The sequence below is a fragment of the Calypte anna genome, chromosome 3 (assembly GCF_003957555.1).
Source record: "Calypte anna isolate BGI_N300 chromosome 3, bCalAnn1_v1.p, whole genome shotgun sequence".
NCBI classification, from domain to species: domain Eukaryota; kingdom Metazoa; phylum Chordata; class Aves; order Apodiformes; family Trochilidae; genus Calypte; species Calypte anna.
The window spans coordinates 4,639,474-4,659,514 of record NC_044246.1 but is presented as its reverse complement, the minus strand read 5'-3'; the positions used below and the strand labels follow the sequence as shown (position 1 = coordinate 4,659,514).

Genomic DNA, 20,041 nt, shown 5'->3' with positions numbered 1-20,041 from the left:
AAGAATCTACAATTCCAAAAGAGTTGTGAAAGAAATTTAAAAGGGGGCTGTAAGGTGGAAGAGTGTTGGGTATTTATAAACAAGCTCCATATAGAGATGTTAGGGTGTGTCTTGGTTTGGGCCAGGATAAAGGTGATTTTCTGTCTTGTAATTTTGCTTTTAGCTGAGTCTCTTTAAGTAGTTGCACTTGCTGAAATTAACAGCAAGTTTCTCAGACAGTGTGTGCTTCTAGGACTGATAACACTTGATGTTTATAGTTACTGCTAGAGACTGGTGTGCAGAGCCAAGGACACTGCTCAGCTCTGAGGAAAACTTTTACCCTCCAGGAGGATAAAGAGGTCCCACCTGCAGCCTCCTTTGGGGAGGAACAGACAAGATAGATGCCAGAATTGACCAAACAGAGGATTCCATCCCATACATCTCATACTCAGTATAAATTTGAGGCATCACGAGGGCCGAGCCAGATTTCCGGATTTCCTGATTTCCTGCTTCCCTTCCTTCACCCAGCATCCTGGAAGGATCCTGTCTGTTCGTCTGCCTGTGCTCCTGATCCATCCCAGCCCATATCTGTGTGTTCCTGCCTCCAGCTCCCAACTGCTGCTGACCCCAGGATTCCAGCCTGGACTTTCCCAGGGCTGCCCTGCAGCCTCGGTGGTGACGTGAGAGTTGGGGGGAGAGGGGGAAGGAATGTGGTTTCCATTTTCCTGTATATTTGTATAGATTTAGTCATTTTTCCTATTTATCATTCCTGTTTCATTAAAGTTGTGTAGTTTAGTTTCCAGCCCATCAGTCTCTCTCCCTTATTCTCTCTCCTTTCTTTATTAAGGAGGAGAGAGAGATTAATAGAGAGCGTCTGTTATCCGGTTTAATTGCCGGGCCAGTGTTAAACCCTGACAGGGTGTCCTTAAAACTATTCACCAAAATTATTCATGAGCTGCATTCCATCTTTAAAGACAATCAGACGTGGATTAAGACAATGAGATGTGGATGTAAGAAAATCAGAGGTGGATTTGACAGAATGAGGAACCAAAACACTCACCGATGCTCAGCAGCCCAGCGCAACGCTGCTTGAACTTGAGTAACAAACTTATCCAAAAAACTGCTAACAGAAGGATGCCTTGAAGGGAGCTGAAATTTTAAAGAATTCTTCTCTTCCTCCAGGTCTTCCAGCCTCTGTCTAAATTTATCAGCTAGAAATTAAAAAAAAAACAAGTTACTCAACAGTGACAAAAAGGTTCCCGTTTACCTGAAGAAGTAAAAAGTCAATCAACAAAAAGCAAAATCCACCTCACAGGCAGTTCTTCCCCTTTTGATAAAATACATCTGCCTGGTTTGCTCAGGGATTAATTACTAAGGCTTCAATGGAAAGCATGAGATAACCAGGGTACTAAAATTCTTTCTTTCTAGGACAAGGACAAAACTGCAGACTTCCCAGCACTTACACAGAATTAATCCAGTAAGGCTCCAAAGAATTGGCTCAGTTATCATCTGTGCTCTTTTCCTAGAGTAACACCTCTGAATTTTTAAGAAAACCCTACTCTTCACTGGTCCAGTTTTAAAACACTCCTAGATGGCAATTATACATTTTTAAAGATCTTTTTTTTAAATTGTGTTGTTCTTAGGTCAAAAACTGAAGAACCCCAGCAGAAAATGTGCAATTAAACCATTATCTTATTCGAGGCTCCCTTGAATTTTGCTTATCATCCAGCAAAAAGATAGATTTTAAAGGTAACAGTGGTCCTTCTGAGAGTGCTCTGACTACCATGACTATACATTTTTAGAGTAACTATTTCTCTGTATCTACTAGTTCTTTGTTTTCTTTCCCTGTGTAGAAAACAAAGGCACAGCATTCCAATTACAAATTAGGATTTCTGGTACATACATATTCTCTATAGTGCTGGAATACTAACAAAAATCACACCCATGACAGATAACAAGCCTGGCTGCTCCAAGCCAGAGCACCTTTGATGACTACATTAGTAAGATCAGAGAATTCTGAGCTAACCCACAACTGGAAACCCTTCACAGTTCAGTACTTCCCTGGTGACCTCTCTGCCTGCAATTTTGTGTGATGAGCATTCCTTCCATTTTAACATTTCCAATACAACATGTTACTATCAGAATAACATCCATCTGTGCATGCTTTTCACTGCCTTTTTTTTTTTTTCTTTATCCTCAAAGGGTTTTTAAGAAGAGGGGTTGTTTACATTAGCTGGTTCAGTGAAATGATCCATTTTTACAATAATCTATCATTAGCACTAATCTCCCTTCTGCTTCTATGCCAGCGGGGTGGAATAAAGACACAGAGTAGTAATGAGACCAGTAGTCTGGTTTACAAGCCTAGGAGACCATTCCAGGGTAGTTAAGCCCATATTATTGCTGCTGCTATTATTATGAGGGTGCAAAATGGTGCCAGAAGGCTCCAGCTGAAATGATCAGCACCCAAGTCTCAGCAGGGTGCAAGCTCTGCCCCAAAAACCACATGGAAATGTTCACACCCAAAGGAAATGTTCACACCCAAAGGAAAGGCACCTCCTCAGGGTGAACCACATCTCAGTGTGTGCCCCAGCAGCTCCAGCTGAACAGATTTATCCCATCCCTATCACCACAAGGGAATGGGAATTCAGGCCCAGAAGAGACTTCTGAGCCCACACTTGGGCCAGAACAACTCAGCAGAATTTGCACTTTGTGTGGAATTCCAACCATGAGATCAAAACCAGCACTGTCAAAACCAAAAACGTAGGGGTTGGACTGTGACTTGTGCCCACTGAACACCAACACACGTGGAGCCACCTCCTTTTATTCAAACCATCAGGATTCCTGTGCTACCTGAGCAGGAACTGTGGCAGCCCCCGTAGCCACTCAGTGATGTTGTCATTGCCCTTCACCATCATTATGCTCACTCTCTGTGTCCAATCCTATCCCTATTCAGCCTGGCCCTAGAAACAGGCTATTTTGGGAAGGAAAACAGATGAAGGGATCCACATGCCAATTCATTCTCTCATTAATTCTTGGCTGCATCTTGCTTTCTGTATTCCAGTCCACCCAGGATTCAATTAGTTTCTACTAACAGACGTTTCTAAATAATTTGTTTCACTGGCATTTCATAAGTACTATTGCTGGCCAGCTCTGCTCATCATCTCTCAGCACTGTGCTTGGGGGTTACATCTGGAGAGATTCTACCACCCCTGACCTGAACACTGCAGCACTCAGCTTTTAGGCTCCTCTCCTGGAAAAGGGACCCCTTGGTTGGACTTGGCTGATGCTTTCTGTGCCTGGAGAGACCAAGGGAACTCTGCATCCAGTTCCAGCTGCAGAGAACCACAAGGATAAGGATCATCTCAGTCCAGGTCAAGCAGAAGTCATGGAAATGAGAGAATTCTAGCAGGTGGGACACTTACTATTAAAAAAAAAAAAACAAACCAAAAAAACCCACAAACATTCCTTCTTCAGTCTACCTGCACATTAGTAACTTGGGCATCATCATCTTCAAATTCCATCATTTTCCAGGACAGAGAGACTTCCATTTGTAAAAGCAATGCAACAAAAGCATTTTCAAAAGAAATTGAGGAGTCTAATGCAGTGCTTGAATCCATGATGCTGGAGAGCAGGCCAGCAAGCAAGATGCCTTCAGCCCAACTCCTAATATTGGCCTCCTACAAAATGACTTGTAGGAGAACATCCAGAGCAATATCCAAATCTGATGTGTAAAGACATCACGTTTACTATAATGGGAAATGAAGGCATTACAAGCAACTGGAGCATGTTTGTGCTCTTAATTTAAGGATAAAATAACCATTTAACAGTATGAAACAGCTACACAGCAGAAAGGAGACAATTCCTTGCAAGTTCTTTTTCTTTCCCATCAATGAGACACCAGAACACACAAATCAGGTGGGAAGGAAAGAAAAACTGGTACTCCAAATGGTGCCTGTGAAGGGAGCACCAGAGAACAGTGTCTGAAGGGTATCTTACAAAGGACTGAGGGCTCAAACAGGTTCTCTGGCTCCCAGCAAACTCTGCATTTTCCCCCATCAGCCCACACCAGTTACAAGCTAGAAAATTGCTGCATCCTTACAACACAAATAACACTTCAGAATGTAATGTACCAAACGTCAGTCAGTGCTGCAGCAGAGCTGGAAAGTATGAAAGCTTAAAAACAAAAAAACCAAAACAAACCACCACAAAAAAAGCCCAGACATTTCAGCTGTTACACTTCTTATAAGAAGAAACTTGACACATTGGCAGATACAGATTTCCCCCTCCCCTCTAATATTGAAAAGCATTCACTTATGCTTCAAACAAAAAGCTAAATCCTCAGAACTGTCCCAGATACTTCCCCCAAAGCTCAACACCAAGTTTCCCTCCTACAGTTTAGATCTTTACACTGAAAAGTAGAAGCTGTGCATTAAACTTCATCTCACAACTGCAAGTTAGTGTAGGACTTCAGCACAAATTTTGACCAGTGCCCCCATTTTACAGAACATCCATGGCAGCATCACTGACATTGCTGCTCAGATCTGTCAGTTCTGTGACTCTTAGTAGGAACAGTTAAACAGAGGAATGATTTATGGGCACAAACCACAGGATTCAGGGGAGTTTGTGAGGCTTCAGGTACAGTCAGTACTCTGCACTTCAGCAGGAAGATGAGCGAGAAGCCACAAAGCCAGAAATAATCTGGAAAAGGAGCTGGGGGTGAGAGTCCAGTGGGAAATGGCAGAGTCCTGACTTGGGTGATTAAACTCTGAAGTTGCTTTGCCAGTGTTAGGAAAAAGTTGGTTTCCCATGTTTCTTCCTCATTATCACCTGCAGTGATGTCCCCACAGCTGTGCTTGCTGAGCTGAGCTTAAGGCAGATCACAGAATCCTAGAATTGGCTGGGTTGGAAGGGACCTCAGAGATCATCAAGTCCAACCCTTGATCCACTCCCGCTGCAGTTCCCAGCCCATGGCACTCAGTGCCACATCCAGGCTCTTTGGAAATATCTCCAGACACGGAGAATCCACTACTTCCCTGGGCAGCCCATTCCAATGTCTGATCACCCTCTCCAGAAAGAAATTCTTTCTCATCTCCAACCTAAACCTCCCCTGGCACAACTTGAGACCTTTTGTGCCCTCTTGTCTTGATGAGAGTTGCCTGGGAAAAGAGCCCAACCCCCCCCTGGCTCCAACCTCCTTTCAGGGAGTTGGAGAGAGTGATGAGGTCTCCCCTGAGCCTCCTCTTCTTCAGGCTGAACACCCCCAGCTCCCTCAGCCCTTCCTCATAGGGTCTGTGCTCGAGTCCCTTCACCAGCCTGGTTGCCCTCCTTTGGACCTGCTCCAGCACCTCAATCTCCTTCCTAAACTGAGGGGCCCAGAACTGGACACAGGACTCAAGCTGTGGCCTCACCAGGGCTGAGTACAGGGGCAGAAATGATGAGGGTTATTTGAATAAACCCACATCCCAATTTCCTGTAACATGACAGCCCTAAAAGCAAAGTATTTATTATTTGCCATTATCACCTCACAGATGCCAACCCATTCATAGTAGGTTCAAACAGAAAAAAAAACCTATTCCCCTAAGTTTACAATCAACAAAACCAATGAGAGCCAAAAAGACAAATGGAAAGGATAAAGTATCAGACACAGTATGGGGGAAAATTATGCACAATAATTTCAGTGTGCCAGAAGCAGCTTAATCTCCACTGCTCTTGATCTTCTACTTCTGAAAAACATTTTTGTAGTATCTTGAATAGCATCATTTTTAACAGTACAAATTTTTGGTATTATTTTACATTGCAGCACAAACAACTTCCAGCTTTTAAAAGATGGAAGGATTGCATTTAAGTGCCTGATAAGCATAACAGTCGTTGAAATAGTGAATGGTTTCATCTTTGTGACAACCCCTCCCTCATCTTTGTCATTGCAGTAAAACAAAGATGCAATTCTACCCTGTGTCTTTTCCATAAAGCTCTCTCCAGATTTGCTGCATGGGTAAATGCCTTCCAACAGCACAAGGCTTTTAATATATAGACATTTTTGGAGGCATCATTTCTATTTTAGTCAAGTCACCCCCACAAAAAAGAAACAATGCCCCGCTGACTCTTTGCTTTTCATATTCTTTTGTGAACATCAGATTTCCAGTGAAACCACCAAGATGCCTACATGTCTACTACGACTCTACAGTAAAAATACTTTGCAATAACATCAGAAGACACATTAAAGGGAAAAAAAAAAAAAGGTGACTGCTGGTGCATTTTATTTGATATCAACCATTTTTTTAAGCAGTGCTGGCAGTCCTGTCACTACATCCAAAACCATGTACTGATTATTCCAGGTTGCACCTGCATTTTTTTTTAAAGTACATCTTTGAAGCACAATAGCATAGAACCTTGTTATGAATTCAATTCTCTCTTAAAAAGATCCCTCAAGACAAGGAAACCAGCGGAAATCAATGCAAAGCTCCTTGGCTTCCAATACAGCTCCTTTTATTGGATGTGGTGGAGAAAGAGCTTTGGTAAAGGTTTCCATCAGCAGAGTTCACATCCATGAACAACTGTCAGCTATTTATTAATGTCAACTGCAAGTGATTCAATCCCAGTTCACTACCACCCTTCCCTTGATCCAGGAATCTCTAAGCCAACATCTGCCCTTCTTCAGTGCCTTTGAATAAATTCAGAGGTTGATTAGAAGCCAGGCCAGCCAATTAATAGTGAACGAATGCAATACCCTACAACTAATTGCATTACATTCTGAGGTTGTGGTCATTTTTACAAAGCAAGCTCCAAACCCTCTAGCAAGAAATTAAAAAATCTGATAGAGTTTATCAAGGCTTTTATAGCAAAGATTTTATGACTAGAGAGTCACTCAGATTATTTGGGGAATTTGTTTTTATACCAGGCTCTGTTTAAGCACATATTGTGAATCTAAAGTGCTTTGGTCCAGCTCTCAACCAAAGAAAAGGCTCCTTTGTCATTGCCTAACCTGAATGTATTGAGAGGACCACCCTAAAACACACCACTTGGAAGATGATTTTTTGTGATGCAAGTCCAGAACCAGCATAGATAATGTAAGAAGTGTTCTGCAAAGGCTCAGCTCTGTATTTTTAAAAGCCATGCTATAAAAATGCACAAAGTCTAGGCTAAGAAACACCAACGAGTGGGTACTTGAAGACTGTTGAAGGCAGCTGCTTGACGTTTGAAAGAAAATAGCACAGATTTTAAAATGGGGAGTAAATTGGATTGACAGGAAGCTGAACATGAGCCAGCAGTGTGCCCAGGTGGCCAAGAAGGCCAATGGCATCCTGGGCTGGCTCAGGAACAGCGTGGCCAGCAGGTCCAAGGAAGGGATTCTGCCCCTGTGCTCAGCTCTGGGGAGGCCACAGCTTGAGTCCTGTGTCCAGTTCTGGGCCCCTCAGCCGCTCAGGAAGGAGATTGAGGTGCTGGAGCAGGTCCAGAGAAGAGCAAGGAGGCTGTGAAGGGATCCAGCACAAGTCCTGTGAGGAAGGGCTGAGGGAGCTGGGGGTGTTCAGGCTGGAGAAGAGGAGGCTCAGGGGAGACCTCATCACTCTCTCCAACTCCCTGAAAGGAGGTTGGAGCCAGGGGGGGGTTGGGCTCTTTTCCCAGGCAACTCTCAGCAAGACAAGAGGGCACAAAAGGTCTCAAGTTGTGCCAGGGGAGGTTTAGGCTAGATATTAGAAAGCATTTCTTTCTGGAGAGGGTGATCAGGCATTGGAATGGGCTGCCCAGGGAAGTAGTGGATTCTCCATGTCTGGAGATATTTCAAAAGAGACTGGATGTGGTACTCAGTGCCATGGTCTAGCAACCGCAACGGTGATTCAAGAGTTGGACTCGATGATCTGAGGTCCCTTCCAACCCAGCCAATTCTATGATTCTATGAAATTAAATTGGGCAATGTTCTCCAAGGGCTGTAATATGTGAGGGAATTGGCTTCCAGTTCTGAGATCAGCACCACCAAAACCAAAATGCAATTATAGAGCATTATCTGCCCTCTGTGGCAACGTGTGCTGATGAAAAGGTATCAGCTCTTCTTTCCTGCAGGATGGATGCTACACACAAAGAACTAGAAAGAAAATAAATGTGTGCACAACCCCAAACTGCTCTGAAAACTGCAGTGGGGAACTCTACAAATAAACCTAAAGCTCTGCTCTGAAAACCAAAGGGGAGAGACAAGATAAAGGAAGTCTTTATGGTAACTGAGCTGAAAGCAGTACAACCATTCACTGTAAGTACCTGGATACTCAAACTTTGCTTTTGGTTAAAGAAAATCCTTTTTTTCATACTCTCTTGCTCTCCCCGTTCCCCTTCATAAGCTCCCACAGTAGTGCTCAATGATTCCTCATATTCCACGTCTCCAGTCTCACATAATCTAAAATATACACCTCTAATCTCCTCCACCATTGTTCCTTCCTTAGCCCCAGTGCTCTTCAAGAATTAAAACTTGACCATCCTATTAAGCTGATACCCTTGCCCAGCACTAGAGATCAGAAAATGCAAAACCACTTTACTTCCATGAATTGTTCCACTACATGAAAACGAGAAGACCTTCCCTTAATGGGCACAGAATCCCATGGGACACAAACTGCTCCAAGCTGCCTTTAGCTTTAATTGTTTTGTAAAGCTTCCAAACCAGATTCTTGCCCATTCTGTGGCTGAGTGGTTTTATTTTCACAAGTAGCATCGACCCACGAGCAGAGGTGCCAAGTATCCAGCTCTGATAGTAATTCCATGCTGAAAGTGATATATTTTCAGGTACTGCTGTTCTCTTAGACCCATCTTATAACTTGAACTCAAAAGAAAAACCAAAACCTTAAACACACACACACAAAAAATAAAAAAAAAGCACCAAAAAACCCCACTGCAGATTCTTATTCTAAAAATCACCTTGATTTGGTGATTTCCCTTTCATGGGCTGCAAGTCTCTGTTACAGAAGACAAGGAGATATAAAACATACTTCCCTTGAAACACCACCTGCTTGTTCTGCAAAACTCAAAGATTCCCATAACAAAGTAATTTATAAATGGTTTATAAATAATCCAGAACATATGATAGGACAACAGGGTGCAGAGCTGGTGACTCAGGCACCATCCCATTCTATCCATACCAACACATCATGGTAGTGGTAGAGTCAGTGCATCCATCAGATTCAACCCATTATGGAGCCTTCCAGGCACAACAAAATCATCAATTTTAACAGGTTTAAGCTTGGATTTGCCCAGGGGGAACAAGTACACAAGGCAGTCATACACACACACACTCTGTGGGGTATGGTCAACCAGAGGAAATGCTTGGATGACTCTCTCAAAAGTCCTATAGACAACTGTGGTCTAAAATTATCTCAAAATTCATTTCTCCCACCCTCAGCCATCCACCAGCATTTGTACAGAATTTCTGTGGAACTACCAACAGCCCAAAAGCATTATAGGAAGAAAAACGAGAGTAAAGAGTTGTTTGGTTTCACTGTAGGGAGCTCACAAAACCATTTTTCTGCTCTGAATTGGGAAGACTGAAGCGATGAAAGGAACCAGCAGCCAATACCTCACCAGCACAGCTCTATTTTCCTTATTGGTGGTTCCCATGTGGCTCTCAAAACACTGAATGTTAACCAAAACATCACAGAACCCTGCAAGTTTCAGGCTTAAGACTAAAAAAAACTAAAGAAAAAAACCAAAAAACCCAAAATAAAAAGCAAAGAGGTGTAGTTACCAGAATAATCAAGACAGCCCATCTAGAAAGAGGAACTTCTCTAAGTCCATTTTTTTAATTTTTTTTTTTAACTGCAGCTCCACATTCAGGAAAAAAGCAGTAGAGACAAACATTATGGTTGCATGGAAAGGGTTCTGCCCATGGCTGTTTCTGGGGGGCTTCAAGTCATGGGGGGGCTCTGCCTCTTCTGAGCACCTGCTCCCCACTGCTTCATTCCATTCCAGGATCTCAGCTGGATAACCCCATTGCTTTCAAGCTTCTGGGTCCACTGTAAAAATGTAGATAGTAACAACTGCTCCATAGGGGCCTCATTAGGCTTTAATTAACACCTGTGTGGGATCTGCAGCTAAAAGGATTGCTGTAATTACACAATCTGAACTGCTTCTTGCATAAGAAACCTTGTATTACCCCTTTCAGAGTCTGACCTTTGCTGAAAAGTTAGTGCCCTTCTGGTTTACTACAGGACTGTTGCCTATAAAAGGCTCTTACCTTCATAGAATCATAGAATCCTAGGGGTTGGAAGGGACCTCAAAAGATCATCTAGTCCAACCCCCCCTGCCAGAGCAGGGCCACCTAGAGCACTTCGCATAGGAAAAGCAGATAAAGCCCAGCCTGTCTTGTCTGATTTTAACAAAAGGGATACTGGAATCTTTTGGTTTGGTATTTTTTTGTTTTTTAAACTCATTGTTTCCCTAACCTTCCTCCCTTTCAGCCACACTTTCCTTTTTTCACATTTGTGATATTTCTTCTCATTCTGGCTCTGCAGCTGTCCCAGCACAGCATTCCTGAAAGTGTTTTAGGAGTAAAAAAATTCCCCCAAGCACAAAGGGCAGAGCTGAAGAGGAGGATGTCAGCAGAGGGGAAAGGACCACAAGGCTCTTCAGACAAGTTCCACAGCCCTTCAACTCCCCCTGGGTCCCCACTCACCAAATCAGATATTAAAGAGCCAGCATTCCATCAAGCACTAAATGCAGCCAGGACAGCAGAGTCAACCCAACACCACCAACTGCAAAGAAGCTCAACATCCTCCAGCACACAGATCCATGGAAAAACCTCGTGTGTGTCCCACCTGAGTAGAGAGCAGCTCTGCCAAAGCATCTTCAGGCTCCATGCTTCATGCTACTAGGACTTGAAAATTTTAAATAGAAGCACACACACTGTGCTCTTCCAGTCTCAGCCCATGAAGTTTCCCTGCCTCCAGCAGCCTCTCCACCTGCTCCTTAGAGCCTCCTGGGGCTGAAGTTCAAGCTGCCAACCCAGGAGCTGTGATGCCTGAAAGCCAAGTGGGAATCAGAGCCAGGAGGGAAGAGCAGCAGAGTGGGATCCTGATGGGACTTGACCTGCAGAGGCAAGGGCAGGAGGGACACCTCTAGAAACCCAACTTTGCAGAGAGGTTTGGTTATTGCCACACTCTCCAGAACAGATTCAGAAAAGCAGAAAGACCACTAAATTAAATTTGCCATGTTAATATGAACCCACTTAGACACAACAGGATGTCTTTCAAGTGTGACCCTGTTGTGGGTCCCAGAACTGCAGCTCCCCAGATGTTGGTTCTCCTTCCAGCCCTGCTGAGCTTTCTACACATCTCCTGCAAGCATGGAAAATAAAACCATCTAAGCTTGCTCTCTTCTGTAGCACATTAACTACAAATGGAAACACTGCAAGAAAGGTTTTTATAGGGTTTCTCAATAACTGATCTCTTCTTCATGACTTAAAATTAAATGGGATTGTAACAGAAGAGAATCTTGCTATGAATTTTACTCTGTACACCCCCACCTCAACAGTTTTCCTAAGTGGTTTCACCATAGTAAAACAAATCCTTTTATCCAGCCTTCCACCTTGATTCTGTCCAGCAGCACCCCTTCCTATGGATATTGTTTGAGCAGTATGTCTTTGAAATAGCAACTAATTCATGTGTTTAAACAGTAACCTCTAGAAACCAGTTTTTTTCTTTCCAAATACCTCCTGCAAAACCAACAGCAGACACTTGCTTCCCTCTCCCACACCCAGTTTAGCTCCTTTTCACCTCAACTGGACACCTTGAGAACTCTGGTAAAATAAGTAGATCAGAAAAATGGTATTGGCTGCTCTTTTATCAAGCTTGACCCTCCAGAGTGTTTAAAGTCATGATAATTCATCACTTGGGGAGTCTCAGATCCTGGGTTCCACTAGAACTTTTACCATATCCATTTTGTGAATAGAATTATTTTATTTACAAGAAGTGTCAGAAGTTTCAAGCAGGGCAGAAAGTGATACTGGGTTATAACCAAACACATGAAATAACTTTTATTCTTTGCTCTGAATTCTTTTTCCCCCCTCAAAAAGCACAATCCCCTCCCTGCTTTATTTTCAAAGATCTGAAGAGCAGCTCTTCTTCCTCTGCACTGCCCAGGGAAGGCAGGGATGGTTCTTTGCCCCAGTCTCTCTTTCCAAAATTCTATCCAACTATTATTTCCTTAATATATTAATAAGTAACCAAAGAAACTAGTCATACACAAATATAGATCTCCAATTTAGATAGATGTATACACACCTCTCTCATCTATATATAACTATACACACATCCTGCCATACTCCTGGGACATCTTCCTCATTATAAACTGAAAATTTTATCTTTCATTCCTCTTCCTTTTATAGACAGAGGTGTTAAGATAAGAAGGTTAAAATACAGAAAACCATTCTTAGCTGGTTACAGAATAACAAAGAGAGGAAAAAAAGAGTTGAAACAATGGATTTGACTTTAAAAATATCACTATTTGTTTTGCTAGAACCTCAGTTAATCAGTGCTCAAATTGCCATTTAGGCAGCAGTTGTTTGTAAGTAAAATATTAATGGGTGATGGGAGATACCCAATTTTTATCATGTTATTCAATAGAGGCTCCACGTTCCACCACATCTTTTTCCAAACAATAAGCTCCTGTCAAGTCACTGTTCCATCAAATCTGTCAATTGCAACTCATTTGGTACCACAGAACAAGCTGACACATTGCATAAAGGTCAAGTGGAAAAATGTTCCTTCCACTACATCAGTGTCATAAATTGGTAAAGGTCACTCCAGCCAATAATTGCTACTAGAGAAAGTAACTGTTGCTATCTACATGATAGGGAAAAAATCCAAAAAACCAACCAAAAAAAAACCCACTTTTTTTTTTTTTAAGATATGACAAACTAACATTACTGTCATTTCCTTGCAGCCTATACTATACAGTCTAATGAGAACAGCTTTCACAAGTACATCAATTATAATATATAAAGTTACACAACTTTTCCATTAAAAAAAAAAAGAAAAATTAAAATGCCAGAATTCCTTGGTTGTAACACCTTACAGCTCTGGAACTCCAGTCACAATGGGAGCTCAAAGGGCTTTCCAGTCTTTGATTAAAGCTCTGAAGACTCTGGGATGGAAGTGACTTTACACCCATTTTTACAGACAGTTCATCTGAAGCAGAATGAAGTAGACTGCCTGCAGTGAAAACAGAAAATGCCATCACATAGTCTAACACTAAGACAAAAAAAAATAAATCATGCAGTATTTTTTTTTCCTTTATCTCCCTGTTCCTGCATAATAATCCAATCGCTCTCATCAGAACTTTTATCTATCTCCCCCAAAAAGTATCTCACTATCATCTGGAACACAAGACCATGTTGTAAAATGTAAAATTCAGGTGTACCATTACAGAAGTTAGCATTAGGGCACTTCAGTGCTGGAGCTGAAATCCTAAGACTGTATGAGCAGCAGCCTGACTTACACAGATGCTGCACAACTCCTCACCTGGGTTGTGTTGCAGAGTGATGGAAGAGAAGGAAGATGATCATGTTCACCTCCTCTAATACATCAATCCAAAAGAGATTCATATACATGAATCCATTCTTTTTATTAGTGATGAAATATTAAATACTGAACACTAGCACATAGGATTCAGACCTTCTATCATCACAACTAGTCTGGAAGAAACTTTGCAGTTACTGGAAAGAGTGGTAGAAAGATTTTACAAGCTGAGCTCTAAAAGCAAAAAAAAACCAAAACCCAAAGACTTTCTTACTAGAGTGTGCAATCAGTGCTCATAAACACTGGGATTCTGGATTTGTTGCCAAGCTGCTTAGGTCTTAATACACTTACCAGGTGCCAGCTGAATACAACTAAAATCTGTGCATCCAAAGTAAGCTTTGGATAAAATCAGGAAGAAGTAACTTTTTGGTAAAGAGAAACTTGACTTCTGTTAAAGAAACAAAAAGTTAAGCACAGATGGCTGCAACTCCATCCCTAAGACACAGATTAAGCATTAACTGAGTGTCCCCAGAATGATGCTAATGGAAATGATAAAACCATCAGCACTAATGACAGAATCAGATCATCTTGTCAGTAAGTCCTGTAAGAGATAGAGCACATGGATCTGAAGCCACCTCCCTCTCTTTCAAAGCACTATTGCTTCATTTAAAAAAAAAATAAAATAAAAAAGATCTGACACAGCAGAGTAAGATCCAGCTCCTCTCATAGCTTTTCATTTCCACAGTGAAGGGGAGGCTGGAAGCTGGCCAAGGGACAGGGTGACATTCTTCAGACCTCTTCACTGCCACGTGCAAGAATGGGACTGATGTTTGTTTTCCCCTCTGGCACCTTTCCTGAGGGTGTCAAATTTAACTGGTTATTCAAACATCCCCAATAACAACACTGTCAGAACCTTAGAAAGCCAGAATGGAAGTGTAGGGGCTTCCTCAGGGATGAGCACTATGTGTGATGGCAGCATCACAATGGTGAGATGCAAGCAGCTGCAGCAAAGCACATTCAAAAGAAAACAAAATTAGTCTCAAATACCTTTGCTTTCTAGTCTTAACCTGGGCTTTTAAGTTTTAACAAAGTACTGTGCTTGAAAAGTGGCTCCAAGATGTGAGCACTTTAATTATAACTTCATTAATATAACATAACACAACATAACCTCCCCATTCTGGAGAATGTTATTCACAGAAACATCATCACATAAATTCATTATTGTGTAAACAAAATTGTCCTTGGGCAGTTCTTTCCTACCTGAAGAGATGAAAACTTAAAATAAATAAAAAAAAAACCAAAAAAACCCACAAAAACCCAAAAAAAAACCCAAAAACAAAAACCCCACACTTAATCACTTAATAACTAAGGAATTTGATATCCACTGAAGTCTTTGGGATTCTCAGGTTACTTGCAGGTTACACAAGCCTAACCTGTGAAAATGGTAATTTTTATTTCTAATGAAGGACTCAAAAAGTTTACAGACCATACCTTATGTTTTTCCAAACACAATCCATCAGCAGAACCATAGAATGGGTTGGGTTGGAAGGAGCCTTAAGGATGATCTACTTCCATTCATCCAAGTGCCGGGTCCTGCACTTTGGCCACAACAACCCCATGGGGAGCTCCAGGCTGGGCACAGAGTGGTTGGAGAGCAGCCAGGCAGAGAGGGACCTGGGAGTCTGGATTGACAGGAAGGTGACCATGAGCCAGCAGTGTGCCCAGGTGGCCAAGAAGGCCAATGGCATCCTGGGCTGGCTCAGGAAGAGCGTGGCCAGCAGGTCCAGGGAAGGGATTCTGCCCCTGTGCTCAGCTCTGGGGAGGCCACAGCTTGAGTCCTGTGTCCAGTTCTGGGCCCCTCAGCCCCTCAGGAAGGAGATTGGGGTGCTGGAGCAGGTCCAGAGAAGAGCAAGGAGGCTGTGAAGGGATCCAGCACAAGTCCTGTGAGGAAGGGCTGAGGGAGCTGGGGGGTGTTGAGGCTGGAGAAGAGGAGGCTCAGGGGAGACCTCATCACTCTCTCCAACTCCCTGAAAGGAGGTTGGAGCCAGGGGGGGGTTGGGCTCTTTTCCCAGGCAACTCTCAGCAAGACAAGAGGGCACAAAAGGTCTCAAGTTGTGCCAGGGGAGGTTTAGGTTGGAGATTAGAAAGAATTTCTTTCTGGAGAGGGTGATCAGGCATTGGAATGGGCTGCCCAGGGAAGTAGTGGATTCTCCGTGTCTGGAGATATTTCCAAAGAGCCTGGATGTGGCACTGAGTGCCATGGGCTGGGAACTGCAGCGGGAGTGGATCAAGGGTTGGACTTGATGATCTCTGAGGTCCCTTCCAACCCAGCCAATTCTAGGATTCTATGATCCAGCAGGGACAGCTTCCACTTGGCCAGGTTGCTCCAAGCCCCATCCAACCTGGACCTCAACACTGGGTCCCAACCTCTGGAACACCACATCCACTTCTGGTGCTGAGAAATCCTCTGGGTCTCTTCAGCAGGCTCCAGGAATTACAAGGCTGCCATACCTTATCCTTCATGTAATCATGCTATGATGAACACTCAGAAATAAACCCTCAAACAAAATTTCATTGTTCTAAGTTTCTCAAACTCTTCCCAGAAATACTTTTAAACAGATTTAAGCAGAACGTGGAATCAGGTTATATGTCAAACACATGAAAGTGTATAATAAAAAAATATGAAGTATTTGCATAAAGTTTCAAAGAATTTAAAGGTCTGAAAGTTAATCTTTAAAACAGATCCTATAGAATATTTCCTTCTGTACCACTACCTCATCTCCTACATAAATCCCTGTTACTGAGCTTCAATGATGATCAAAAGCCTTTTTTTACTTTTCCAAATAAATTCTACAGAAGTTCTCCCTGACACTACTCAATTTGCACTGTCATCATTCTAACTAATATTAACTTTCTTCCTCCACTGTTTGTAGACAAAAGAATCCAGAAATAAAATCCTTTAAGTGGCAAAAATATCTTGTCCAATTCAGACACTCCTGGCCACTCCATCCAGTTTCACAAATCTCACTTTTGGAACCAAACCATCCATCATTTGTCCTGAAACCTGATTCTTTAAGTTACTTAATTTCTCAGGAAAGGATTGAGATATTTAGATATTAAGCTATCCTCTAGCACTACAGCTTTTTCTTTTTTTCTAGTTTTGCTTTATTTTCTTCACATATACCCAACCTTGTTTTATTTGCCTGAATCCATCCATGAGACCTGGTACTGAAACAAGTACAGATTTTTAAGGAGGTGCAGCAGCAAATCTGGTAAAGAGCATAAAAGATGAGAACTGCAGGCAGTGGGCAGAGAGGTTTCAAGGTGAGAATTTAGGCTGGAAAAGAACAGCAAGAAAAATGTAAGGCTGATGATATGAGGCCAGGGAAAAGAGAAAGCAAAAAGTATGTTTCAATGTAAATATTTGCTCATTAATGAGAAACAATCCCCAAAGTATTTTTCCATGTAAATATTTGCTTTTTAATGAGAAACCAGCCCATTGCTCTCCTAAAATGGGAAGCTCTGACAAAACCAAGGACAAAATGCAGAGGCAAAGAGCAAGCCAGAAGCACAATCCTTTTCTTCCACTCCCAACAGACCAGGACAGCAAAGGATAAGTTTAACCCAGCCCTTTCCTTTTCCATTTCTGCCAGAATTCTTCTCTTGTGATCACACGTGAAGACTCAGGACAGGGAATTTCCTCAGGAACCAAGGACAGCCTTGTGAATCTGACCCAAACCACTGAGAGCCAGCAGAAAAGCAACACACAGAAACAGAAACAGATACTGCCACAACCTAAATCCTTTCCACTGCTTTCCAGAGGTCAGAGATTCAAACCAGCAGCATCTCATTTTGATGCAGCAGATCCAGTGCAGAGACTGCTCCCTCCATACTAAAGAGCACCGTGCCTTGACCTCCATCTCCTCTCATCCAGGCACTGCTGTTCCTCAGGCTCCTGGGGAGCTGCTGCAAACCAAGGAATGTAGGGAAACACCACCTGCTAAGGAAAGGTCAGTTGTTTTCCAGTCTGGTGAAAATTAACTCCTTGAGAGAAAGGGAGAATGAAGATGCACCTTGTCACCATGCCTCTATCCTCACTTCAGGTGACAGAGGGGCAGCAGTGATTGCTTTGCATCAGCCCAGCAGCAGCCTGAGCTTATCCCCTACCACCCCCCCCCAGAATTATCTTATCCCCTGCCACCCCCCAGGGAACCACAATGAGCAGGTGAGGAGCAAATCCAAGCCCTGCCCAGCAGGTGAGAAGCAGAAACAGCAGCAGCACAGGCTGACAAAGCCTCCTGGCTGAATAAATAAAGAATAAGGGCATGGGAGAGGAAGATGCTCTAACTCAGGGGAGGTGACAAAAGACACTTGTCAAGCAAGTGTCCTAAATACTAAGTGAAGAGAAAAGTTACTGCTAGGAGATACCCTAATGTAAGATGAGGGCATGGAAACAGAGGACATCAGACCTAGAGAGAGGAAAAAGCAAGTTTCTTGCCTTATTGTCACTGAAGTTCCTCTATGCCTGTGCACACCAGATGTACTCCTCTTGGTCCCCAATTCCCATGCCTGAAAGACTGAAAATCTTCATTTTTAAAGAAATATTTGCCTGGGCTGAATTTGCTCAATAGGAGCCCTGGCAACTCCTTATGTCCAAAGTTAAGGCAATAAAGAAATAGCCATTTGTCAGCCCTTTCACCAGAAAGGAACCAACCCCCAGCATATTTCTGAATCAATGAGTACAGAATCCAACCAGGGAGAGCAATTCTGACAGATCTGTAGTTCCCACTGGGATTACCCTGGTAATTAACACTCCTTTTTTCATTATAGTCATTCCCACAGATTTCATTAGGAAGCAGCTGCCTATGCTTGGAAGCAGCTGAGCAATGAGGAGGGAAGAGACCATTTAAGAACTGATGGAAAAACAAGCACAGCAAGAGCATCACCTGCACAAGCACTGAACACATCATAATACTGCCAAACACATCCCAAACCTAGAGGATGTTCCTCAAACAGGTACTGGAGGCCAAACTATCCCCCTCACTGATAAAAGGAAGCAGAATTAATTTTGTGAGAGCTGGATGTGACAAAACACTCAACTTTTTGACCTGAATGCTGAGCTCACAAGAAGGATGTTCTCTGACTAGAAAAAAGCATTGTCCCAGCTCCACCCTGACCTTCAGAAGAAAACTGCAGCAGTTAGGTTAATCTTAGCTGAGCAGAATATTCAAGGAATCAAGGAAAATCCATCCACTCTGTATCTCTCTTCTGCACATTGGTTTAGGTTGCTGCTTTAAACTCCTTTGCATAGAAGGGACAATTGGTATTTGTTGTGATCTTTAGCTGGCACTGCTATCTTACTTATCTGAGATGGCAGGTTTGTGTGCTCTACATCACTTCAAAGAAGAATTCCAACTGTCAGGAGTCAATTGGCCCACAAAAATAAATAAAGTTATTATTTATTTATGTTTTTGTGATTTTTCCAAAGGTTATGCAGTTTACTTTGGGAGAAGCAGCCTTTCTTGTTGCCTCCCAGGGCTGTATAAATGATTTCTTTGTTTTCCCACTGGTATTTCAAGAAATTCTGCACCAAAAGTAACATTTTTGCACTATTCTTTTTGGTAGGCACTGGAGGTATTAGGAATAATGTGCACCTTTGGAGTACTTGACAAATCCTGAATATTAAAAATGTAGTTTGGCAACTTCAGGCAGACACAGAACACAGGCTCATAACAGATGGATGAAAAGAAATTAAGATTATACAAAAAAACCATGAGAAAGGCATTCCTTACAACTAATGGGCATCAGCTATACATACCTGAACAACCAACCAAACAACTCCTTAGATCTCCCCTTAAACAAAATATATGAGCCCCCAAACATCTGCCTTACATGAAAGGAATGAAGAAACCCACATCTATCCTGGATAAGGACACCCCAACTTCTAGGATCTCTGTTCCAGCTGTGGGGAAGGTACAAAAGCCACCAGCCTACCCACATTTTAGAGAGAAGAAATAATTTGAGTAAAAAAGCACAGAAAGCAGCACACTGAACTGGGCAATGAGGAGCCAGGAGCACACAAGTTCAGTTCTCCAGCTGAAATAAGAGGAAAGGGAAATCTGGGAAAAGCTTTTAGGGGCAAGGAGGGTGTGTGTTTCCCTGAAGAACTCATTTTCCATCCCTTCTGAGTCCTGAAACAAATATTGATTTTGTAGGCAATCAGTTCATTTTCAGTTGTACCAGTTGCCTCTGAGCAACAGGCATGTCTCAAGGAGGTTTCTCCCAAGTTATAGACAATAAAATTAAAACAGCCAGCAAAGGGCTTCTGGGCAGCTGAAAGCAATCAGAGGATGCAGGGCAGACTTGGCTTCCCACCCCTGAGAGCCAGGATGCTGCTGGGGCACAAAGGGGATGCCAGGGAATGGGGCTGACACCAATGGCACAGTCCCTGTAGGAGCCCTCCTGGAGGCACCAGAAACCTCTCATCACAGCCCTGTGGAAGTGAAAGTCCAGATTTGCCTCCTCAGAGCTACAAGCCAGGATATTCTTGTCCAGCAGAACCCCCTGAA

The 20,041-nt window shown here is 42.8% G+C and overlaps 1 protein-coding gene across 1 annotated transcript in view; it reads right to left on the bottom strand.

The window, feature by feature from the left end:
• LOC103539863 (DISC1 scaffold protein) overlaps positions 1 to 20,041 on the bottom strand; it is a 100,825-nt gene that overhangs the window by 42,665 nt on the left and 38,119 nt on the right. The window contains exon 5 of the mRNA XM_030446704.1: positions 1,040 to 1,190. Coding sequence (XP_030302564.1) covers positions 1,040 to 1,190 — 151 coding nt within the window. The remainder of the gene's footprint in view (positions 1 to 1,039; positions 1,191 to 20,041) is intronic.